We start from the raw sequence: 26,339 nt of genomic DNA, 5'->3' as shown, positions 1-26,339 counted from the left end.
GTGCTTTTGACTTGGGACCACACTGTGACCCATCCTGGCTATTCCCACCACCATTGCTGAAGATCTCCTCCCTCTCCTGCCATGAAGGTCCTTTAACTTCATTACTGCTTGGATCCTCTAAATACCTTTCCAGGTCACTAGGTATCTAAATGCGACAGAACACCCATAATATGTGGTTTGCCCTAATTACCAGAAGTTGTGAGTATTGTGATGGCTGATTCATGAACCACATCTTTAGCAGCACAAAAGGATACTAGCTCCTTTAATTTGGCTGTAAGTTCTCTCTGCAGCCTTTATTTTCACAAAGCTGTACACACACAATCCCATTTCACTTGGTCAATAGAGAATGAACCACTTGCTGTTTTACTGCTCAGGCTTTCGCCCTCTAGTTGCATTAGCAGTTAAAAAGCATTAATTGGGAATATGGATTGCACTGAAGGTCAAGATCCATTTTGACTCATACCTAGCTGTTTGTTAGCAGCAACCACTGAAGTGTACCATCACTATGGCATCTGTACATCCAGTGAAAGTGTACACTAAGATTGCTCTTGTCAATCAGCTGCCTATAGATGTGTACATAGAGTTGGAGTGAAGCTTGAGCAGGACTCTAAAGAAGCCCCTCTAGAAAAGAAACTATCTATAACAGACATTGGAATGGAATACATCTCTCAGCCACACCACCTTCCTTCACAAGTGGGGGCTGCAGGACAACTTATGGCCATTAGCCATTCGCCATGGCCATTGGCTTTCTGAATCTCTTCCTCAGGTAGAATGTGAGTGACAGCAAAGCCAAACCGCATCTTGTCCTTTGGTATTGGAAAGGAACAGAGGAAGTAGCAGCAGCAACCAGGCACCTCTCCTCTGCTTGCTGCAACAAGTCAAGGCATGACCTTGATGTTGCAAGTTTCTAATTAATAGTCCAGGAGACAAGACAAAGAGGTATATGTATACATACACCCAACCCAAAACATGAAAATTAAGGTTTCCAGGCTGTAAAAGCTCAAGTATCAAGCTCCTCAGAGCTGATCTGAGTGGATCTGAGGGTCCTTTGGAGTCAGCATTGAGCTGACGCACAAGCACAGCACAGTCTGAAGAGACTGGTGCTTAATCACACTCCTTGGAATTCAAATAGAAAGGACCAGAGAAAGAAACAAAAGCAGGTCTGCAGACAAATAGATTCCAGCCCACCTGCTTTTCATACTTGTGTCCAGACCTCTGGAAGCTGATGGTTTTTTCCATGCCACTGAAGCTGTCAGTGAATGGATTGCCTCAGTTGCCAAGGAAACCGAAGGGATGATGCTAATGGATACCATTGGGGATGCTGAAAAGCTTAGCAAATAAAATTGACATGAAAAACGTGGTGTCACAAGTTAGTTAAAAGCCACCTTGAGTCTCAGCATGGAAAAGACAACTAGAGAAGATTTTTTTCCCCTTTTCTTCCCCTTTTGGATGTTTTTTTTTGCTAGATACTTGTAGCTTTGTACACTCCAACTGGTTTGACTGTCAGCATGACTTTGTAGTCATTTTTTTGTTCTCCCCCCTCACTTCATTTCCAAACACAGAAGTGAGCTCAAACACAGGCTCATTCTAGCTCTAAGTAGTGGAGTCTGGGCTTTTTGGAAAGCATCACCCACAGTGTAAAATACAGTTGGACTTTGGGAATTGCTCTCTAGAAGCTAGAATTTTAAAGTCAAAAGACATTTTGCCTTTGCTCTCAGAAGGGTTTTTTTTATAACAGATGTGATAGACCTCATAAACCAAACCTCAATGTTAGAAACTATCTTTTCAGTAACTTATGGTTGTATTTAAGAAAAAAACCCCCTCCACATCTTATTTCAAATGAGACAGACATCCTGAAAATGTAAGCAAGTATCAGGAAATAGTGATACATTCTTCCCTGTTTCATGAGCTATATGTTCACAGCATGAGTCATATATCAAAAGCAGCCACACAAGCCTGAACTTCTACCAGGGGAGCATCAAGATCCAGGCACAGATTTATTTACAGAAGGCTTGAGGAGTTATTTCTGCACCGGAGTCACAGATGACCCACAGTCAGACACCTTGTTGCCATGGAAATCTCACACCACCACCACCACCCCCTGCCTTGTTCTCATCCAAGATCATCCTTGCATCCCTTGTGATCCCTGCCTGCCACAGCCCCCATGGGCTCTCTGTCCTGGGCAGGCAGGCAGGGCTGAAGCACATGGAACCCTGCCTGGCACTTCCACTTACAGCAAGGTCCAGAAAGCAAATCTTTAGGTTTATGATACTTGACTGAAAGTCTTCTGCTGTCCAAAATTCTCACACTCATAGAGGTCTTTAAAGTTGTGTCTTATTGCTTGGTATTGCACAGGGACCTACAAGAAATACAGGACAAGAGCCCATTGTACCATTCAAAGAGATACAAGACAAGTCACGCACAGAGCACTCCCATGGATGTGATCTGGTTGCAGATCCTGACCCCTGGGGATATTTCAAATCACTTAAAAGAATTCAATAACCCTATTAAATGATATTCTACTGTGATCATTGGTTATCTAGGATATGGTATTCTGCCTGTGATTATTCTCCACACAAGCACACAATTCCATTTCCAGAAAGATCTCTCAGTTTTACCCAGCCTGTGAACAAAGTAATCATTGAAACATTTTGGTTGGAAAAGACCTTTAAGATCATCAGCTCCAACCAGTCACTTCACACCACCAAGCCCAACAGTAACCCACATCCCTCATTAGAACTGCAACCTATCAAGAGATACATATTAGATGCAATTTCAGTTTGAGATCATTAGCACCACAGTTTTAGTGAAGAGGGAGAGAAAAACCAACCTTATGACATTTCCAAGTCAGCTCTAAGCAAAACACTGGAAGAAAACACCTTCCCACTATTGCCCAGTGCTGCTGTTCATCTTTCAGTCTCCTCTGTGGCCTCAGGAGAGAAAACTAAAAACCTAAAAGCAGTGTTCCTGACACTTTTACAGCTTGGGAGATTTAAATAGCTCTCTTTCTGGTTGAGACCTAAGGATTCTTTTTCATTGTTATTATTAGTCCCAGCACTGAAAATTAGCCCACTCCAATTAAGGCTTCAAGAAGAGGTAATGTCTCCCTTCAGGGAATACACTGACATTTTAAATTAAGAAACATTCCTGTTAACAAGCCTATAAATCTTCCCAATTAACTGTCTTCTTCACTAGTTTATGAGTCTTCTGTTGAAACTGACAGCCCTAATCTCCCGAGGGGTGCAGGGAAGGACAAGACCTCTGTGGAAGCTGCTTTCTGTTTCTTGCAGCAGAAGGGGATACAGACAACCTATATATTTGACAGTGGCATCTCAAAGCCCAGCTACTTTTCCTTGCTGTCAGGTGGAAAGGTTTTTAGTCAGCCAAGAGCCCCCGTGACACATTTCCCACTCTCTGTGAAGAAGCTCTATGTCAGTACCTCCAGAAGCACAGTGCCAAGTGAGGATCCCACAGGAGCACTTTGCACACTTCTCCTCCATGAATTACTCTTTTTCTAACCAAAGCTTTCAGGGAACACAGTCAGGGGCTGTCTGAGGAAAGAGTGTCATGCAATGGTGCCAAGGGATCACCCCTCCCCAGGCAGCCTACTGCTCTTGAAAACATATCTCATTTAGAGTATATTAAATGTTTACTGCTTCTCTTCCCCACAATAAGCTGCAAATCCCCAGGACTTTTCAAACCTTGAGGTAGAACTGGGGTGAACTGCTAAAAAGTGATGAGGCAGAGTAAAACTAGTACAGAGGGGTTCCAAATGTCCGTGGCCTTGAGGCCAAGAGGGATGATCATATGTAACAGGGGAAAAAAAACCAAGAACTAAAACAAGAAAAGGTGAAGTTCCAGCAAATCCAAGAGAAACACTTGTAGTTCTCCCAAAAATAATCTTGAGAGCAGCTACCCCATCTCGTACCTGTTGAGTACAAAAAGCTTCCTGCAGTGGCACCTCGTACCTCAAGGCAAAATTGTTGCTTTCCTCAATTTCCCTTAAAGTGAAATGTAGCAAAACCTGCTTCTTTTGCCCCAGTGTGCAGACAGAACTACACTTACATGTTCAACAGAACTAAATCAGCACTAAAAATCTTATTGTAAGATTAAAATGTCTTAAAACAGCACTAAATCTTCTTATTTCTTGCAAAAAAAAAAATCAAGACAATTGAACATGAATGAAATTTTGGTCTCCTTTGGCCTATTAAGATGCAACTATAGAGCTCTCTTCTCTTTCCCCCTGTCTTTCCTCAAACTAACTCAGAGGAGAAGCTGTGAAAGGAAACACTGACTTGATCTCCTCAGGAATCATTGCACTTGTCCATGTTGACTGATCCTGCTGTTGGAAGTTTTAGTAGGAAGGGGAGTATGCAACAAACACTTTCTGTCAAGGGTTGGGGGGGGGGGGGAAAGTTAAAGAAAAACATGCTACACTGTGTTTTGGGCTTTTAAATATCTTTTTCCTCAAATGTGTCGTCCTCATCTCTGTCCTCAACTCAGCCAAGACAGCTTTTAACATCAGTAAAGCTGCCTGGGTGTTGTACTTTGAGATGCTCCACACTACACACAAATGTGCTCATACACACTCCTAAAGGAGTGAATTAAGGACACACACTCAGCCTGTATTAACCATGCAGAACAACTCTTGCATTGGGTTCTTCAGAGTCTCAGCTCCTAGATGATTAGGATTGCAGCCACAGGTTTACTCCTGGGCTGGGAGCATTATTCCCTGCCCCCCTCCATAGTTTGCAGCCTATACACAGTGAATATTTCTGTACCATTACAGCTTCACAGCTCCTCCACAGTTACAAGACCATCCCGACCTCTAACACAATTATCCCTGTCCCTCCTTTTCTGCCTCCTGCCTTTTTTTCCCCTGACTGTTTTCCCCTTCAATGTGAATTTCCTTCCATCAGTGCCCATGGTAACGTCCATAGAAACAGCAGCAGGCTAGACAGTGGCCATGAACAGCTCCCTAGCCATGGAAACCTGCCAACATTCATCACCAATATAATAAGACGTGCCACAGGAGCAAAAGACATAACAGCACTCCTTATACTCCCTCACACATTCTTGACACGTTGTGGTAGCCAGGGCAATTTGGGAACATAGTGAACCACCTGCCTGGCCTTTTGACATTTATAAGCATATGGATGCATCTTAGTGGCACATTCAAAGATTCTGGGACTATAATTTCGACTGAATAGATACCTTCACATCAAGCCATCAAATAAGACTCGAGTCACCACGCTGTCAAAGGTGCTACTGAGATAAAGATGTACAACACACAGCTTTCTTCATGCTGGAGGAGACACTGAATCTGTTTTACATTGGAAAAGTTAGATAATGTGCCCTGTGTATTCAAAACTCTCAGGAATTACAGATGTGGCTTTTAGGATGAGGACTGGGTTTCTTTAAGTGACTTTTGTTAGGAGACTGTGGTGGGGTGGGGGTGACACAATCATACCCCAAAGAATTAACGATGATAGCCTGGGACCCTGCAGTGATTTATTGTAAAACCATCACCAGTTGCCTCTCAGAGTGTCTGTTTACCAAGCACATTAAATAATTAGGTTTGCACTGGTGAATCAGAATAAGTAGCAGACCTGGGCTTATTTGGAAAGCAATCAGGCTACACACAGACTGGAAGACGTTGAATGCAGTAAAACACAGATATGCATGCTGTTAAGAGGTTCCATGCAGAGACAGAGAACATTTCAGTGGATCTAGTCCATATCTAGGTGCACTTTCAGGAACGGGACAAGAAAATTGCTGAATCTCCTCACTATCCCTCACAGCCACGTCTATGGTAGCTGGACAGCCAAGGTGCAGCTATGAGCACAGTCTCGTGACGCTGCTCGTGGCCACTCTGCCTCGCCCCATTTTGTTCCCATGTCACCCAGACCATGCAAGGACACGGTCACAGAGCAAGCTTCCCTCACTATCCATGCTGCCTGTGAAAGAGTGGGGCATGCTTGTAGCCCTACAGACAGGGTTACCCTCAAAACCATAGTAAAGGACCCAGCCTGTTTGATTGACTGATAGATCTGTACCTTAGAGAAGCACTGGGAACTGCAGAGACAATTGCTTCTAAGAGAAGCCAAGTACTACAAAGCCTACAAGTTTCCTTGGTCCGAAAAAAGCCTGTCACTCTTTTTATTTTTGACACAGATGAGTCAGCAGATAGGAAAGGCACTTCCCAAATATAGTGCCTTACGCCAGAGGACACAGCAAGAGCACAATCTGATCAGGTCTCCTCCCTCACACAGCTCACAGCAACAGCCCTCGCTTCAAAAAGGCCCCTGGAGTCTTCCAACAGTGAGCAAAATAAACCAGTATTGTGCTCAATATGGGATGGGGAGATTACTTCCACAACAGCCAGCTGGGAAACTTTATGACACAGTTAAGATTACTTGGAGCATCCAGTCAGAACAAGAACAGTCTGTAGTTATCTGTACTGTCACACTCCACACAGTTTTTAGGAGGTCTCCTACTGAAACCATCTTCTCTGGATCATTTTGATCTTTCCCTTGGCAAAGGCTTTTTGGGCAGGCACTGCAAAATAGGATATTCAGCATCAACACTGTGTGCTGAAAATGTTAAGCTCTAGGTCCATTCTAACTGTTGGTGGCGTTTCAGTGTTGTGAGGAACAACAACCCCGCGGCACTCCAGTGGCCAAGTTCCACCTTTTTTCTGAAGCACTGCTCAGAAAACCCAGCTACCTTCAAACAACAGCAAGAGGAAGGCAATCACTATGTGTGATTCACACTTCAGAGAACTTCCAGCTTTACAGTTGCAGGATCCAGGAGACACAACTCACCCTAGTTTTACCAAGCCCAAGCAGAGGCAGCAGTTTACCACACAGAGGGATGTGACACGAATCGATGCTTCTGGAGTCCTCCCTGATGAAACACACATTTATTTGTAAGAGTTAGCTACAAAGATTCTGGGATCAAGTTTTCTTTTCCTTTCATTTGCCCAGAAATCTTGCAGAGTTTGAGGCAGCCAAACCTTTGCAAGTCCTTTGGTAAAAACACAAAGATGAAGTTACCTTCAACTAACATTTGAGAGCCATTTTTGAGTAAGGAGTTATACAATGTGGGCACTTCACTCTTTTGCAAAGTGTTGGTATACCAGGAAGGGGAATATTCTTCTGAAGATCAATATGCAACCACTAGACATTAAACCATGTATTGCAGAAGTGCTTTTGGAACATAAATATCAGTGTGGTATGCCAGAAGTTCCTACAGCATTCAGCATTGGTGCTAAGCAGAGAACAACCAGACTTTAGGAAAAGAATTTAATAAGCCTATACAATGTTGAACATAAATCATGCCATTCAATAACCACCACCTCAGATAACCCTGATGAAGCTGTCAGCCACGTTCCACTCCCTAACTCACTGCCTGGTCTAAGAACAAAAGTACCTGGAGATGTTTCCATGAATCTCAAAAGGAATCAAGATGTCATTTTTGGACATTGTCTCTCGTGCCTTCAGGATAAAGTTTATACCTTTCCTTAAAGTTGTACAGTTGCTAATACATAATGAGAAGTCACTATAGTATGCAAAGGCAAACAATCAGATAATCTAGCAAATTAGAGGCTGATTCAAGGCTACAAATTCATGGGTATCAAACCACTTAGCCCTACATCTCTGTTCACTTCCAGCCTGATCTCACCAGACACCGAGCATGTAAATACGCCAAATGATTGTGCTACAGAGGATGGGATGGATATTTGAAGGATGTGTGCAAAGATACCCAAAAGGTTAAGAAATAAGACCTCATAGCTACCTCTTCTTCCAGTTTGCACTCCCAAGTCACTGAGTATACTACCTGTTGAACTGATTGTCTCCTGTGGGGTATGAATGCACTATTGGCAAGATATCTTCCTACCTGGAAAATACATTAATTACCTCAGTGCCAGCAGGGTTTGGGATGTTCTCAGATCAAAGAGTGGGTATGAGAACCTGCTGCCTAAAAACCATGCCCTTACTAAATGAGGTGATCAAAACAGTCCTCAGACCAAAAGCCAAGAACAACAGGTTCTTTTTTTCCCCACAGTTACAGAGCCCAGCACCCAGTATCTCTCATAAAACGCATTTAAGGACTGTTAAGTAAGAGATATAAAACAACACTAACATGTTCTAGAGACAGAAGACACCAGAAGTCTTTAAAATACCTGGTCCAATTAAACAATAACTGACAGAAAAATCTCATTTGTCTTGGCATTGATGGATTTCAGTACAGTCTTTTTTCCCAATTTACCTCAGTTTCCAAGATCAGGATCACAGAGAAACATTCAAAACATAACACACTTTACTAAAGCAAACAGGTGCACATAACAAAGGGCAAGCTCCTTGCTGACCTTTCTATAGCAAATTTTCCCTGATGAGTAAGAGCACAGCATGAATGTATTTAACACACAAGGAGAATAAGCATCAAAACAAACTGAATCCCAAGAGAGGAAAACACAGCAGCAGCAGATGGAGGCAGCAGTAATGATTAAAGATGCTGGCAAGACCAAATTCTCTCCTCTGGCATTTCTGAAGAGACATTTGTTCAGAGTTGAGCATACATACATGTTGTAGTAGAGCAGGCAATCTTCACTCGAAGACGTAGAGAGTCTAACACACATGCAGAGACGTACAGGGGCAACGCAGTACAACCACCAGAGTTGACTCAAAGCCACCCTTCCTTTGCTAGCTACCTCCTTATGTGCTGCTTCTGCCCATGAGATCACCCAGGGCCCAATTGATTAACTTGCAGCACCTGTTTCTGAAGTAGCATGCCAGCTGCGTTAACTTATCCCTACCATCTTTATTCAAGCTGGCTGGTCCAAGCTACATCTGTGCCTACACATACAGAAGGATCACTTACAATGCAAGTACTATGTCTTGAGGGGTACCATTGTCAAGTGCACAAACTCAATGTAGAAGCACATGAAATTACATCCAACTCACACAACTCATGGGTGAGCTTCCCTTCACCCAGCACTCCGAGTGACAAAGCTCCTTCTTGAAAGTAACTTTACTTTTCTTTTGCAACATGCAATTTAAGCCAAGGCTTGAGAAACTGATTAGTAGCCACTACATACCAAAGAAAAAACCCCTAAACCAGTGAACAAAAAACCAGAGAGATGGCACCAACTGTCTCTCACTCACCACTGTGCAGGTCTACAGCTCCCCTGTTGACTCCACCAGGAAAAAAGATGCGCTTCTCATCCCCTTGTAGCCCAAGAAACACAACTAAGTAAGCCTCATTACAATGCCCTCCTGAAGCTCCATTTAAACAGGGTAATAGATTAAATACCTATTAACTAGAAGTCAGAGGACACGAGGGTGTTGTGCATTCAGAAGGCCCTTGAGCTACCCTGGCAGCAAGTTTTAATTAGGTTTTCTCTTGAGGCAGTTCCTCCTTTGTCATTTAGCATGAAGAAATAAAATAGTCTTATTTGGAAAGGGGAATTCATTATCCAGCAGATGCTTAATTTAAAAAAAAACAACAACAACAAAGAAACAAACAATAAACTTCCAAACAACCACCAAAACCCTACAGTGGGCAACACAAAAGGTCTGAAGAAGCTATCTAACCTCTCTGCCAAAGAAAGGTCTGAAAGACCTCCTCACACTACTTGAGCTCTGGGTAGTAATTCCAAATGCTTTATGGTAAGCTGCCTCAGTACAGCAGATACTGGAGGCATTTGAAAACACCCCTGGTCTAAGGCTTGAAGGAATCTGAGGCTGAGGAGTGCTATTCTTCCACATAACTGCATTGAAATTGGACTGAATGGCCTCGGCTCAACAGCCAGGCAGGAAGCCAAACATCTTGGCAAAACGCTTTTATCACTCACACACACACACACAAACACACACAAACACACAAAGTTCAGGCAAAGAGAGCCTCAGGTTTTGCCCCACACAGCCACCTGAAGTGAGGAAGCACTTACTGGCGAGGCTGTGCTGAAATGGGAACTCAATGGGACATGATGGGGGAGTTTGCCATTGGCTTCAGTACAGCTCCACTATTGGCCAATGGGTAATAAGAGGTGTTACTCTCTTTTAAGATAACATTGACAAGCACAAAAGTGTCTTCTCATCTTCTGCATAATTCAGGCTATACAGCTTCAAGTCATTTCTGAATTAAGCCTGTTATTTCTCATGGGCTGAGGCACCTTCCAACAAGGTGCCAATCTTGATTAAGAAGCTAAAGAGAGAAGAATCTAGCAAACTCCTAGTGAAATTGTGAAAACAATTAGTCAGCCTTACAGTTAGAATAATGTTCCTCTCTTCTAGCCCACATTAGCACTGCATTAGCTTTGAACCCCTTTATCACAGTACCTTCTCTTCTCTTAGATTACAGTCATTAACTAACAGAAATTGCCTCTACTACAATAGCCACAGTGTTGATTACAGCAATAAAAATGTTATAAATCAGCTACAAAGCCTCCCTGTAAAAGCCATAGTCTAGTTCAATGTCATTACACAGATTATGACCAAGATGCACCTTTACAACAACAACAAGAGCATTTAACCACTGGAATAAGTAACCAAGAAAGTCATTACCCTGACTCCAGCTGGAGAAACAAAGAGCTGGTTGGTTTGGCTGCAAAAGCACAAACATTTACTTTGGACTGACACAAAATGAGAGGCTTTGTTTGGTTTTGAGATGACTCCATTTCTTTGTCTCACCTTTTCTCTCTCTGCCTGGGTCCACACTAAACAGTATGAAACCACAGTTTTAAATGGAAGAGTCAAAAGATTGCCTTTCAAAACAGAAACATTTTGACATTCCCCATGTCACTTGAAAGGTTTAACTTTGAATAGTGTTTTATCAAAATGTTTCTTCAAAAATCTTTCCTTTCCCCTCCCACTGTTTGTTTTCTCCTTTGAACCAAACAAAAAGGAAACATTTCCTTTCTCCAAGCCTCCAGAAATTCTTTCTTTTCTTTGCAGGGAATCTACAGTCTGTCAAAATGAAGTTATGTGTTCATTTATGTAACAGGCAAAAAGAATTCCAACAGTTGGAGAACAGAATTGGTGCCCTTGGTTATGAGAGATGCTGAATAGAAAAGTATAATGGTCCCTTTCAGCCTTGAAAATGATAACATAAGCAAAGAGAAACAGAGAATTTTCTTTGCATGTCAGGTATCTCACTCATGAATGGAAGATGCTATTTTTTAACCCCATTTCCAGCTGTAGAGCATTTGGATTGCATTCAAAACCCCTAATGCTGGCTAACCAAAAAGGTGTAGCTGGCAACACAGTGAAACTTCCAAGCTATGTCAGAACCACATCACAGTCATCTGATCACCAAGCAAAACAGGACACTTTCTGAGACATTGATGCACTGTAGAGTGGGAAGGGACCAATAAAAAAAACACATACATATTCATTTACTCAGATTTCTTTAAGAAAAGCACTCAAATGTATCATTAGGCAACTACATCTCATTGGTTTCAAGGAGCTTAGCTCTCTGCAGTGAGACACTGAATAAGTAGATCCCGAAGCAGATTTGAAGATCTGGGCCATAATCTTCAATCTCTTCTGCACAAGGCAGAGCAAGCAGCTGTCCTGAGCATGCTATTAAACAAGGGCACAGCATGAAAATGGTCCTTCCTTCCCAGTTCAATATTCATTCTGCAGAGATCCCTGGAATGAGAGTCCCTTTCATGGTGAATTTAGACTACAACTCATTGCAGCAGCTGCCAAAAGCAGAAGTGGATTCAATAAAAAAAAAAGCAGTGGGACTCCTAAGTTCCTGAGGGAAGGTCCCTTAATAGGCATTAAACATAAAGAGGTGCCTCTGTCTTCCTCTACTCCCTAAGTCCCTTGACTTCCCCTACTCCATAAGTCCCTAGGCTGCATGCTGTCAGAAGCTGGTTGCTTAGAGAACCTGAACTGATTGCCCTGGTTTTATAACCCTTCTGTTTGCACCTGCAATTGGCCACCATCAGACACAGGTGGTTAAAGGGACATGGGACTGCCCAGCACTCATAACTGAGCCCTGACTTCTAAGGACTGCTCTTCCAATCCTTAGGCAGCAAGTATCCAGCAGCGTGTAACACCAAGCAGGAAAACAGTAGAGAGGGGATAGTGAAACAGATTCTTTTTTTAGGGAACACATGGGCTTTTTCCTCAGGAAATCTGAGCATAACTGTTACTCTGTTCCAGTAAGTGGGTGATTGTTACTGCCTCTTTGTAAGCAAAGCAGTATTAGTCAAGATAAGTGCTGGCAATTCATCCTGGGGGAGAAAGAAACCCAAAACCGGTGATTGTTTTTGCTGACAGTGCAAAAAACCACCCCAACTTTAGAAGAATTAGCTCTACCAAGCACAAAGCACCATGCTCACAGTGAAATACAGTTATAGATATCAGAAGGCTTTTAAACTTAGAGGCACAAGCAGAAGGTTTACATCAACACATTTGGCCATGTGATACCTGCACAGAGGCAGCAATGCTTTAAAGGCATCAGGTCCCAGGGTGACATCAGGGCAACATTCACACTGGCATCTTGCTGGTTTACCCATCAGAGGGCACACAAGTTGCTCTTCTCACTCTCAGGTGTCCATGAGAGAGGAACTGCTCTGCCTAGGATTGCTGCCTGTTTACTTTTGAACATCATCAATTAATTCAGGTGGGCAATGACACCACAGACCTTTCTTTTCCAGTCTGTAAATAGTAGATTGTAATCCCACCTGTCCCATGCCCTCTGAAAGGGCATCAGGGTCAAAGGCAGAACCAAATTTGCACAGGTCTGGCTAAAAAAGAAGTTAACATTTCCCTTGTGCCTCTGTTTAAACACCCCAGAGACTTAAACTCTTATTTTGCCATAACATCTACAAATCACATGAACAATCAGCACACGCTCTCCTCAGCTTGGGGCTCTGCCTGCTAAACACAGGCTAAAAACTCCAGAGAGGTTAAAAACCTCAGAGAACCTTGTAGCAAAACAGACACTGCCTTTGGGTTGCAGTTGGTGACAGCAAAAGCTGAGACAGCATTCATCTAATCCTCCTCATGGCTCTCAGGGAAGCAATTGTTGAGAGAGTGGCTTTGGTATTGAGAATCCAGCAGTGTTTTCTGAACGAGAAATATAGATTAACAGACAATCAATGACAGCCTGGCAACTGGCACTTGATGTAGTGGCTAATTACATTACAAACACAGTGTGATTATGCTGTTTTAGTCAACCAAAACAAACAACTCCTTGACCCAGAAGATGCCTTTGCTGAGAGGGGGTTGTAGAGCATCCTCCAGACAGTTCCTGCCTGGTAACAGCCCCCCACACACACGGCCAGAGCATATGGGCAGTGGCAGCGTCAGGGTGTCATCCTTCCCATCTTTGGCCTTACCACCCCAACCTGCCTTTTACCACTGCTTTGATCAGACTGGATTTGTGTGCCACTTTTGCTCTGCTGCTGCATCTGCAAAGCTTACCCGGGAACAAACAAGCCTCAGAGCAAGCAAGCTTCTTACAGAGCTCTGGAAACACAAACATCATGAGTGGAGGCAAACTCTGAGTGAAGATGGGCCACTGGAATACTTCTAATTCCTCCTGCCTATTTCTCCTTGCTCAGCCTCCCCCTCACAGGCAGAATATTCCCTTCCTCATATGAACTCCCCGTTGTTGCCACGTCTTCAATCACTTGTCTACATGCATTTTGAGTTAGACAGCTCCCAGATAGTCCCTGGTATCATAATATCCAAACCCACCAGCATCAACAAGGACAAAAAAGACAACTAACAATTCCTAGCCAGTACATTTTCAGGGTAAGATAGGAAAAAACAAGCACCTAGATTTATGATTTCAATTGTCAGGAAAGTATCTTCCATACTTCAGGCTCAGGGGACGAGAACAAATCTATACAGAAAGATGGCGAGGGCAGAAGATGACAAATTATCACAATTAATCATTCTTGCTACCTAGAATATTCTCAAGAAAGCACTGGGAAATACCACAATGTTTGAAGAACAAGTAGCCAAGCACGGATTTGTAGGCAATACCAACAGGCAAATCACCTCAGATAAAACAGGAATGGAGCAGTACCTGCCTAGTGCCTGGGGAAAATGGCCCTTGCATTCATACACCACCCTCTGCAGCACAAGTTTGGAAAATAAGAAACTCTCCACAGTGCACTTTCTCTGGTTATGTGACTGAGGGAATGGCCAGGGCTGCCTCCCCCAGAACCAGCCTGTCTCTCCAGAGCGGCTCCAAAGTAGCTGGAACAAGACACCAGTCCTTCAGGCAGGAGAAGCGCAGATGGGAACCCAAGATGTTTGCAAGGGCATTCCTGTCTTAAGCTAGTACACTGAACCTGTGCTTGTAACAGCTTTGGATTTGTCCTCCAGGTTCTACTGTCAGGGATCAGTGTGAATACTGGAGCATCTCCTCTGAATGTGACGTGGGAGGGGATGAGAAACTGCCACCTTCCCCCTCACAGCCTCCTCTAGTCCTTTCCAGCTGCCACAGCAGCAACAAAAAGAGCACCAGAAAAGCACTACCGACCCGAACTGATCTCTGCCTTTTTGCCCCATTCCTCCCCAGTATTTGTGCCCACCGAGAGGGATGGCCTGAATGACAGCAACAGCTCCTGGAGGGGGCCTGAAGCCAGAAGCAGGGCAAATGTTAACTATTAGGACAGGCAGCAGCATCAATACAATCACTACAGCAAAACTGTTCAGGCTGTGCCTTTCTGCAACACGTGAAAGAGAAAGAGAGGCTCTGGAAGTTTGCCACAGCCTTTGTTAGGCAAACAGCGACAGACAGCTGCAACTCAGGGAACGTGAGGCTCATGCCAATTGAAGCACTTTGCTACAAGAAGCTGAGCAAGCTCTCCTCACCAAACTGGCTGACAGAATCACCTCTCACTAAGAGAGAAGGCTGTAAACTCTATGGCAACCAACACCAGCACCTGCAGAGGTTGTTGACAGTACAGGATTTTTTGCTCAGCACACTCACTAGTGTCCCATAACAAACCTCTAGCACAGCAGTGGACGATAAGAAAAGCACTAGCCTTGGGTTCCCTCTCCCCAAGGGAGAAAAGGTCAACAGTGTCTTGAGGCAGAATGTTATGCTTGGTTTCTGTGCCACCTCCAGGCCAGCCCTTCAGGATAAACACAGTGTAAATTCTGTGAAAGCTGAGAACTGGGGGGAAGCTTCCATTTGGAAATCCCTTTGTGTACCAGCAGCTCACATCCTGAGTCACCCCATGGCTGGGATTCTGAAGCATCTTTGCACTGATGTCTCCCATTTCAAAGGCTGAACAGGTCCACACCTCTCCTAACCATCCCTCAGGAACAGCCCTGATCTGACTTGAGCTGCACACTTTCACCTATGCAGCAAGAACAACCCCTGAGATTACCAGTGGTTAGCCTTTGGGGTTGTTAATTGGGAGTTCACAGACCATTTTCAGCACTACTGCAAACGTCCCCATCACTATGACACCCATTTGTCTCTGTTCACTGAGCAAATCATTCCTCTGTGAGGAAATAAAACTGTACTGGGCTAATATGGGTATCTCATATTCCTTCTCTTTATTCCCTTTGTCATTAGGTAAGTAATCAAAAGAAAGCAGCTCTGTGGACAGAGAGGGGACCAGCTCATATAGATTTGTTGCTTTCACTAGAGGAGACATGGTCCTGATCCGGGATGAGGCAGCAATCAGTCCTAACTGTGATGCCAACTGGAAGCCTGGCCACAGCCTTACAGGACAATCAATCACCAAATCTCTTTTCAGACTGATTCTCCATCCTGCTTTTCCCTCATTTATCACTTGAGCCTGTTTCAGAAGTATTTATTACCTCACCAGTTGTCCCAGGCTGGGGATTGCCAACACTACCTACGGAAGGGCACACTGCTGTGCAATAGCTCTGCTCAGGGCAGGGGAACCACTTTTGGCACATACAAGAGAGACAGTATGGGTTTGGAAGGACAGGCTGAAATGCACTGCAACCAGCATTCCTTCAGCCAAATGTAATCCTTTACTTGCTCTTTTTCACCATTCCCAGTTTGCAGTTGCCCTTGTCAGCAGATGGACAGTTTTTGAAAAGCCCTTGAGCACTGCTGTTAGTGAAACCACTGTTAATCTCACCTTCCTCCTATACACTACAGTGATTTGAGCACTTTAAAAAGACCTTGTTTTCCCTTTGCCCAATAACTGCCCCATTTCTCTTTAATGCTGCTTTTTTTCTACATGCAATAACACTCTGTTTCTGTGTGGATTTCAGCACAGAGCATTGAAGAGGCTCTTTAGCATTCTTGCCCTTTACATGTTCATTATTTTTTCAGAGGGATGACATATTGCCTCTTTGTGAGGAACAGTTTAGTATCTCCAGCTCTTTGTGCCTTGTCATGCTCTCTAACCTGTCCCTCACTAGCTTCCTTAATCCCCAAACTTGCTCACTGGGAAATCTTCTCCCACTGAGCATCCAATCTATGGTTATCAGGATGGACCCAAGACAGTAACTCCTGCCCCTTAGCCTCACTCTGTTTCCCTTAAAAGTCCAGCTGGGTCTTCAGGATGATGATGTATTTCCCCAGCCCCCAGACCTCGGTGCCTTGGTGGCTCATACATGCAGCAGCACAGGCTGGAGGTGATCTGCTGGAAAGAGAGCTGAGAGCGTTGGTGGACAACAAACTAAACATGAGCAGCAATGTGCCTTCAAGGGCAAGAAGGTCAATGGCAGCTGGTCGAGCCAGGTTCTCCTCCTCCTCTATTCTGCCCTGCTGAGGCCTCATCTGGAGTCCTGCATCCAGTTCTGGGCAATCCAGCTTGAGAGGGACAGGGAACTGCTGGACAGAGGCCAATGCAGGGCTACCAAGATGATCAGGGGATGGAGCATCTTCCTTATGAGGAAAGGCTGCGGGACCTGGGGCTGTTCAGCCTGGAGAAGGCTAAGAGGAGACCTTATTAACACTTATAAATACCTAAAAGGTGAGTGTCAGGAGGATGGGGCAACACTTTTTTTCTGTGGTGGTCAGTGACAAGACAAGGGGTAACAAGCACAAGCTGCAACACAAAAAGTTCCACTTAGACACAAGGAGAAACCCCTTTGGTGCTGAAGTGATGGAGCCCTGGCCCAGGCTGCCCAGGGAGGGAGTGGAGGCTCCTTCTTGGGAGGTTTCCAACCCTGCCTGGACACGTTCCTGTGCACCCTGCGCGAGGGGAGCCTGTTTTAGCGGGGGCTGGGGCTGCAGCAGCTCTGCAGGGCCCTTCCAGCCCCCACCATGCTGAGATTCTGTGATACATTTTGGCGATATCTATCAATTTGGACGGACAGACAAGAGCGCACCGAGCCTCTGTGCTCTGACGAAGCCAAGGGAGGATGTGGCAGCGGGTGAGGGAGGACGGACGACCTCGGGGGGGCCGGGCCGGGCCGGAGGGACCCGTTTCTCCTCCCCCCGGGGCAGCAGGCAGCCCGGCGCGGTGCCCGCGGGCCCGGCGCGGGGCTCAGTGCGCACGCACGGCGCGGCCGCCAGCGCCTCCGGGCCCTACATAACCGGTGGCGGCGGGGCCGGCGCGGCACAGCGGGGCGGGACGGAGCGGAGCGGGGCGGCGATGGGGCCGCGGCGGGCCGGCCGCAGCTGAGCGGGCGGACGGACGGACGGACGGACGGGGGAGCGGCGGCGGGGAACAGGTAACGCCGCCCCGGTCCCCGCCGCTCACCTACGCCCGGCGGTTGGCAGGGGAGGGCGGCACGGCGGGGCCCTTGTGCTCCCCACGGGGAGGGGGGATGTCGCATCTGCCCTGGCTGAGCGGGGGTCGCGGCATGACGCGGGGGCGAGAGGTCCATCGGGAGATGCGGCGACGCGGGAGGGGCTGGTGGAGCCCCGCGCGCTTCTCGGTGCGCGGGAGAGCTGCGGGAGGATTGCGGGAGAGAGCGGCTGAGCCCCGCGGATCCGATCGCAGCTCCGCGGGGACGGCGGCAGCGCTCCCGCAGCCCCTGCGCGCACGGAGCCGGGCGGCAGCCGGGCAGCGGCAGGACGGGGCGCAGAGGCTTCCCGAGGCCGTCTCGGAGACCTCTGCCCAAGGCGAGCTGTTTACTGCGTGGTTCACCCCGCACAGGGGTCTCGCTCGTTGAAGGGATGGGCTGGAAACGCGGCCCGCTGAGCAGGAGGGTCAAAGGGTGTAAATCCAGACGGGGGGAGGCTTTGCCCGGAGCTTGCGGCTTGCATTTGGTGTCACAGGGCAATGGCACATCCATATTCGCTTTTTCCTGCCTTTCGGGTGCCAGTTCATAGAATGGTTGGGGCTGGAAGGGCCCTGCAGAGCTGCTGCAGCCCCAGCCCCTGCCCAAGCAGGTTCCCCTGGCTCAGGGGGCACAGGAACGTGTCCAGACAGGGTTGGAAACCTCCCGAGAAGGAGCCTCCACACCCTCCCTGGGCAGCCTCCCAGGGCTCCCTCACCTCAGCACCAAAGGGGTTTCTCCTTGTGTCTAAGTGGAACTTTTTGTGTTGCAGCTTATCCCCGTTACGCCTTGTCCTGTCACTGACCACCATATGAAAAACTGCAGCCCCTCCTTCCTGACACCCACCCTATAAGGCATTTATAAGTGTTGCTGAGATCCCCCTTCAGTCTCCTCTTCTCCAGGCTGAACAGCCCCAGGTCCCTCAGCCTTTCCTCATAAGGAAGATGCTCCATCCCCTGATCATCTTGGTGTCCCTGCACTGGCCTCTCTCCAGCAGTTCCCTGTCTCTCTTGAGCTGGGGAGCCCAGAACTGGGCACAGGATTCCCAGCCCTTCAGTGGGAAAGCAAAAGCAGTTGAAAAAATCAATCAGGTCAATTTTCTTGGAGCTTGCTCATCTTTCAGCCTGCCTGTTCATCAATCCAGTCACATCTCCCCACGTCAGCAGAGAATAGTAAAGCTCAAAGTAAACAGGACAGCTTTTGCCATGGAAACAAAAGTTGCTAGGGGATGGATTGCTACTCTGTAGTGGTGTGCTCTGAAGCTGCGATCATACATCCCACGTGTTCCCGGGCACCTCGGGTCTTGGCACTGGGAGACTTTTAATGATTAAGCCACTTCCTGCAGCCTGGGTGCATGTGTAACACAGGTTGGTGTTACAGGGACTCTCGTTAGCAGTAAGTTTCCCGTTTAGTTTCTCAGCCAGGAAGGTGAGAGGGGATGCAAATGCACATCAGCGCTCCGGAGATGATAACTACTGCAGTATTGATTCATCCTGTGTCAACTGATGCTCTGACACACCCTCTCTCCCTCTTATCCATAGAGAACTGCCTTCTCCCACCTTGTTCTGACTGTTTCCCTTCCGCTGCCCCATCTGTCAGTAGCAAGAACAACAACATGGTGTTTACATTGCAGCTGAGGAAAAAAGAGACTGTCGTAGGCCAAATTGCCAGGCTGCTTCCGTGAGTCACACACAGGGCTGGGAAGCCTCCTTCCCATCTCCCTCAGGGATGAGATCTTTTGCAAAAGATGGGAGACTGTGAGTGGAAGAGTCTGAGCAGGAAGAAAATGCTCAGTAGGATTAATATTATGCAGTGCTTGAAAAGAATTAATGATGATGGCAGTATCGTTTTCTTCCCTCCCTCCCCCCCCACTGTAAAAGGCCACACTGCTTGATGCTATCACAGCTCTTTCAAGCAAAAGATAATTATTTTGTTTCCCATTCCACCTCTCAGCTCTTATTTATCATTTTGCTCATGTGCCTGACCAAAGCCACCTATTAGCATTTTCCATTACTACACTCAGATTCTTTTTCCTTTAGCAGAAGTGGTTCTTACAGGCAATTCTTCATCAAGCTGTAAGAAACACTGTGCCCTCCATCCTCTCTCTTAACTAAACCCACAGTCGAGGCAGTGAAGGCAGGATGGTGTTTACATGGCTTTCTGTCACCTTACTTAAGGTAACTGCAATAACTGCAGTTCTGAAGCCTGCTTTCTGAACTCTGGAGGAACCAAAGAAGCTCTCAAATTGTCTCCTGGTGTCTGCTGGAGTAGTGCAGGTGAGCTGTGGCAGGCTTACCTGGTCACATTGGAGCTGGTCCTTCCCTCTGCTGACCTTATGGAGACACACCTAAGGAAATACATCCCTTTCTGCTCATCATGTGATGCTAAACATGCTCAGCTGAAGGACTTCACTTGGGAGAGAGTTAAGCAACATTTATTTAAGGGGGTAGGGTTGATGTGAGAACAAAAAATCAAAATCCAGACCTGGGTTACCTGCATAGCTAAATGCAAATCTCGTGTGTTCGGAGAACTTCTGTGAAGTGGAAGGAGTAGGAAACATGGTTGGTGGTTTTCATAGCAAGCAAAATCCCGATTTTCCTCAAGGCAACAGCAGTTTGGGCAACTGGAGGGTGTGGAGGCTCCTTGAGAGGTTCCCAAACCCACCTGGACACGTTCCTCTGCCTCGTGATCAAGGGGAATCTGCTTTAGCAGGGGCTTGGGCTGGAGCAGCTCTGCAGGGCCCTTCCAGCCCCCACCATCCTGGGATTCTGTGATGGACTTCATGGTTTGCCACGAGTGCACAAAGATTCCCCTTTGTGCCCCCTGGGTGAGCAGCAGGGGCTGTTACAGCATTCCAGCGCTTTCGTGTGTAATCGGCTGGGTTTAAGTACAGGAGTTGTACACAGGCTCAACCTGCCCAGGGCTAATTTGGCCTCTGTTTCTCATGGCTGTCAGTGCTGTATCAGCACCGAGTCCTCCAAAAGCCTGGGCAAAACCCCTTCCACCACCTTACCCAGCAGCCCGAGGCTGCAAACTGGAGCTCGCTGGCGGCGGCAGCCTGGGTGAGAGGCGACATGAGCCCTCAAGGGCTGCTGCTGGCTCGTGGCAGCTGATGCATTCTGTTCTTTCCCAGCCCTGAGCCATCTGCCTTGCAGGAACCCCGTGTCGTTGCAGGTGGGGAGGATGAGCTACCCTGGCGAGGCGTGCGGGGCCCGGCAGGCGCGGGGCAGCGCCGAGGCCGGCCCCCAGCGCTACGGCGTGCGCTCCTACCTCCATCAGTTCTACGAGGACTGCACGGCTTCCATTTGGGAGTATGAGGATGATTTTCAGATCCAGAGATCGCCTAGCAGGTGGAGCTCTACGTTCTGGAAGGTACTGCCCATTGCTGGCCACGGGAGAGAGAAACCTCCGCTGCAGACTTTCCCCTGTAACGAGTGGGTTTCGTTGTCCTTCCTTTGCTTGGTTTTCCCTGAGATGACTGGGTAACCATCTGTCCAAATGCAGAGTGCTCTTGCCAAGACACAGCAGCCTCTGAGGGAGTTCTGGAGGCCTTGGGTCCTCTAATTTCTCTGTCAAAAGGAGCTGTGTCCCTGAAAAGTCAAAAGCTTGTCCCCATCTATAGCTTGGGAGTGTAGTTTATCTCTGCTTTGTACCCACAGTAGTGCTGACCAATGATAGTGAGCAGGACTGGCTGGTTAATGGCAGTAACCTAGGGATCAGGGGCACCACAGGATGCCCGTGAAGGACAGGGAGCTTGGCAGAGCTGGAGAGCACCAGGAGTTGGAAGGGGCCGGTGAGGCCATCTGATCCCACCTCTCAGCCCTGGGGGCAGGGCCCTTGTCTGCAAACCAGATTTGGCACTTGTGCTTGAGATGCACTGCAAATGTTCTGCAGCCCAGTCCCAGCACTCCCAGCTGCCTCCTGGGCCCTGCTGAGGGGTGGTGTTTCCTGCAGGAAAAGTAAGTGCTGGATGTGACACAGACTGAAACATTGATGCCAACCTCCACCTGAGCTAAGGGAATAGTCCCACAGTGCTGGAGTTAAACTGCCATCCCTCAGGACACCAAACACTAGTTGGGTGTATGGATGCATATTGCATTGTTTCCAGAGATCACAAAGTCGTTTTGGTTGGAAAAGCCCTTGAAGATGCTGGAGTCCCAGCCCTCCCCTCACCCTGCCAAGCCCACCACTAACCTATAGCACTCAGCCCCAGGGCTTTGGGATCCCTCCAGGGCTGGGGAATCCCACAGCTCCCTGGGCAGCCTGGCACAGGGGCTGACACCCCTCTCAGGGAAAAAGTTCTGCCTCAGCTCTAACCTCAACCTCCCCTGGGGCAGCTTGAGACCATTTCTCTTCAGTAATGAATGATAGGATGAGAGGGAGAGACAGAGCTCACCTCACCACCTCCTGTCAGGGAGTTGTAGAGTGTGCTCATGTCTCCCCTCAGCCTCCCCTTCTCCAGGCTGAACACCCTCAGGTCCCTGGGGTCAATAAAAAGACAGTTTATCCATATAGTCTGGTTTCGTAGGGCCACAGATGACCTGAAGCAAAACACCATCCTTCTCCCAGACAAGAGAACTGCACCTGCAAGTCACAGCGACCGCCACGTCCTCCCAGGGCCACTTAGCAGCTCAAAGCCGGAAAGGTGACGTTAAGCGAGTGGTTTGTTTTGCTTTCCAGGTCGGACTCATCTCCGGGACGGCTTTTATGCTGATAGGTGTGGCAGTGCTGGTGGTGGGTTTCCTCGTGCCGCCCAAGATCGAAGCGCTGGGGAGGGATGATTTCGTGGTGGTGGACGCCCGCGCCGTGCAGTTCAACGGCTCCCTCGACGTCTGCAGGCTGGCGGGGGCTATCCTCTTCTGCCTCGGGGGTTCCACGGTGGCCGCCTGCCTGCTCATGTCTGCCTTTGCCAAAAGTTACTCCAAAGAAGAAAAGTACCTCCAGCAAAGATTCAAGGAGAGAATCGCCGACATCAAAGCCCACGCGAGCCCCGTCACGAAAGCGCCGGCGCCGGGAGAGGCCAAGATACCCGTCACTCTGTCCAGGGTGCACAACGTCCAACCTTTAGCTGAGACCTGACCCTTCCCTTTGGATTTGCTCTCTCACCTGTAGGTCACCTTAACTGGCAAACACACCAGCTGGTGTGGGCGTGCAGCCAAGCGCTCTGCTCAGCAGCTGATGGCAGGGGTGGGAGGGGAGAAGGGAGGGGAGGGGGGGGAAGCTGCTCCAGTACAGATTTGGGATTGGGACAAAGGAAACAACGTGATTAGGCCTGACACCAGTATATTCTGTGTATCCCAACGTTTGAATCTGTGTTGAACCAGTAAGTCCTTGCAGCAAGTGTTTAGCTCGCAGGTTGCACCCCGGGAGAGCAGCGGGTGTGTGGGATGGCGGTCCCAGGGACACCCTGCAGCACCCTCAGAGAGTTTACACCAGCTGGCTTTTCCTTTCATTTTCTTCTTGCCTTTAAAATGTTGTTTAGTCTTACTGTTCCGACCCTGTCCTGCTCCCAGAGAAGCCAAGGTTCTGCCCTTGAGATTTGCACTTGTCCTCCTGTCACAGGTGGCAGCCTGTATCCAAGCAATCCCGCACAGGGACAACCTGTGTGGCTGGGAGGGCCACAGGTTTGACCCTAATCCTGCACAGGTACAACCTGCACACCTGTGGGTGCCCCAAATGTGGCCCTTTGCCCGTGTTGCTTCCCCACTACGTTGCTTTTAGGGAAAGGCAAGTTCTGTTTGATCCCGTGTCACAGTTCACCCGTGCAAAAGGGCCACTTCTGAGCCAGTGCCATGGTAACTAAAAGGAGGAATCCCTAGGGAAGGAGGAACATCACCCTCAGCCGGCTTTGGCTGGATGTTGTTCCTTTCCTTATGCTGTGCTCTGGTGGAAGCTCACACCAAATGTTCCTGTTGCGGCTGGGTGGGAGTCACTAGATGTGCAACACCCATGCCCTGGCTCTTGTCCATAACTAATGCCATGTTAGATGACCTTAACCTACTTACCTAAAGGCATTTTGAAATGCAGTTTATATTTTTATAGAGGATAGAAAAAGTTATGTTGAAGCAGACACGTTGGTGTAAACGCTTACCTGAAGACTTGTCCTTACCTGGAAGGCCCTTAATTAGTTCTTCCCCACCCAGGGAATTATTTCACCATCTGGATCTGTGGATTGGAACGAAGCTGTACAGAGAAAGCTGTGGTTTGTACTCTGACAGTATGTGCCACCTTATAGTTCTGTCTATTTTTTTGACTGGATTGAATAAAATTCGAGGCGTGAGCCAACCCTGGCTTTGGTGAGATATCTCTCTCTACTCAACCAGGTTCCTCTCTGTTGAATATTTGCTTTTGAAGAGGGGGAAAGTGGTGCTGGAAAGGGGCAGTTGAAAGGCGCCGGTGCCTTACTGCAGTCCGTGCTTTCAGCTTCCAGAGCTGAGCAGTCGCTGAGGTAACGCTGTGAGCTGTGACTTGGTTCATCCTTCCACAACTTCAGTAAGCCAGGACATAATGTGTGTGGAAGCTGCAGCTGAAGCTGGGTTGGTTTTTGTGGCTGATGTGAGGCTTGCTGTGCAAAGCAGCTGTCACGAGAGGGAGGAGCAGGAGCTCAGCACCGACCCACGGTAACGGAGGAGGGAGCAGAGTAGGGCTGGCAGCTCCCTCACACACATCTATCAGAGGTGCAAAAGCTTCAGAATCCAGTTGTCATCTGGGGGAAGAGGCAGAGGAGGAGCTGAGGGGTTTGTGAGGCAGCGGTTGCTCCCCAGACCTTCAGTGGTCAGTCAGGGTAGAGGGGCCTCAGCGCTTCCCTTTGGGATTGGGAGGATTGAGCTTGCTGCTGTGGGGCCCTGGGGGTGTGGGTGGCACACGTGAGCTGGCCTCAGTTTTTCAGGTTTTAATTTAAAAAATGGAGGAAAGGTGACATTTTAAATTGCACAGTGAAGGTCACCAAAGGGATGAGAGTGAGGGCTCTGCAACTCTGCCAAGTCCCTTCTCTCCACCTACCTTTTGTTAACGCTGTCCTGGAAGCCTGACTGAAAATCCAGCTGGAGGAGGAAGCAGAGGTTGGGCTTGTTTACCCTCATTTTGTCTCCAGAGGACAAGGCTCTGTGTCCTGCTGCACATCACTCCTGCTCTTCAGCAGCATGAGCGAGGATGAAGCACGTGTGGCATCACCCAGGTGTTAGGGGGGAACAAAGAAGACCCTCCAGGATCTTGCTGAAGCTTTGCTGGGGTAGGGAATGTTTGGGATGTCTCAGCAAAGCCTGTGATGCTGCCATGGCTGATGCTGGCACGCACATTTCCTCTCATTAAACTCTCCTTTCAGCTCAGAGCTCCGGAGGCTGCAGCCCTTTGCAGCACAGAATCGGTGCCTTTTGTGCTAACACTGAGCAGAAAATTACTCTCTTACTATTAAATAGCCACATAGTGGAAAGGTTAAGTCACATTAGAAACATTTTTCAAGATCCATTTCCTTACCATTTTCCAACACCTTCATCCTTTGCTGCAGGAACTGAAGCATCAGCAAAAGAGCAGCCACAGGGATGTGCTTTTTGCTGCTCTCAGGGGGAAATGCCTGTGGTCTGGGCTCCAGCTGGGGAGCAGCCAGGGGCAACCATGGTCCCTGAGGACTTTCCAGTGAGGCTGAGGGCAATCTGTCCCTGCACATACCCTTTTCCCTACCACATGTCTCTTCCATTTTCCCATCCCCAAACCCCACACATACTCACTTCCAGACTGCCCAGGATGGCCCTTCCCAGCCCTGGCTGCCATCACCTTTCCCAAAGGCACGTTAATGGATGCCCCCTAATGGAAAAAAACACACCACCATTTCTTTTTCCAACCCTCTGACCCCTCTGCTAAAGAGGCTTCTTTCAGTTTCTTCATGCTCCCCTTATTTCTTGCCCCTCCTTCTTACCTCATTTGGCTTTAAATTCCAATGCAGCCCCTCTTAGGCCAACACTATTTTCTCTGCAACCCTAGTGAAAGAAATCACTTTCTTTTCCAGTCTGAGTGGTAGTCATTGGCTTAATTTTGATTAACACCTGGGGTCTGCTTCCCCCATCCCCCTGTGCAGAAAAGGTTTCTCTGCAGCATCCTTTCTGTGGTGACCCCTTTATTTCCCACATGTTCCCAGGGCACAGGGAGATAGAGGCAAAGGCAGAGCTGCAGAAACATCCCCTTCTCCCTGGGAACAGATTTGATTCCCAGTTTCTGCTGCAGCCTCAGCCTGCCATTTCCAAGCATCAGATTTCTCATCGTGCACAAGAGGGAGCAAAGGGCTCTCAGGGAAAGCAGTGGCACAGCAGGGAGGCTGCAGAGAGAGGGGGGTTTGGTGGGAGGTGGAGCAGCAGCAGAACCTGCACACAGGGGAAGAGGGTGGGAAATCCAAGAGAGATGGCAAAAGACAACCAGAACTTTAGTTGGATGCGCTCTGCCAGCAGCTTTCTGTCAAACAGCTAAGAACACAACAACAATTTTGGTTAAATAAAGGATCTGGCAGTTTGTCTCTTGCCAGGCTGGCCTCTGGCTCGCTCCCTCAGCTCTCAAGAGCAGCAGAATTCACTCCCCCGTGGGAGCTGAGGTGGGACAGGGCATGGACAGTCTCCACATCACAAGTGACACTTGGGAAGCAGTTGGAGCACTCCC

The 26,339-nt window shown here is 47.9% G+C and overlaps 1 protein-coding gene across 1 annotated transcript; it reads left to right on the top strand.

Moving 5' to 3' along the window:
• Nucleotides 1–17,600: 17,600 nt before the first annotated feature.
• Nucleotides 17,601–22,867, top strand: NRSN1 (neurensin 1). Its single transcript, XM_061995477.1, has 3 exons — nt 17,601–17,642; nt 20,868–21,065; nt 22,374–22,867. The coding sequence occupies exons 2-3, from the start codon at nt 20,877–20,879 to the stop codon at nt 22,770–22,772; spliced, it is 588 nt and encodes a 195-aa protein (XP_061851461.1). The 5' UTR covers nt 17,601–17,642; nt 20,868–20,876; the 3' UTR covers nt 22,773–22,867.
• The last annotated feature ends 3,472 nt before the right edge of the window (nt 22,868–26,339 follow it).

This window comes from Colius striatus, chromosome 4 (assembly GCF_028858725.1).
Source record: "Colius striatus isolate bColStr4 chromosome 4, bColStr4.1.hap1, whole genome shotgun sequence".
Classification (NCBI taxonomy): domain Eukaryota; kingdom Metazoa; phylum Chordata; class Aves; order Coliiformes; family Coliidae; genus Colius; species Colius striatus.
The sequence above is the reverse complement of the archived record's forward strand: the minus strand, read 5'-3'. Positions and strand labels throughout refer to the sequence as shown.

Bases quoted from the DNA above. Each gene is read 5' to 3' on its own strand.
- NRSN1 (XM_061995477.1), top strand. From the start codon at position 20,877: ATGAGCTACCCTGGCGAGGCGTGCGGGGCCCGGCAGGCGCGGGGCAGC. The intron at 21,066-22,373 runs GTACTGCCCATT...TTTGCTTTCCAG, and splicing joins GGAGCTCTACGTTCTGGAAG to GTCGGACTCATCTCCGGGAC.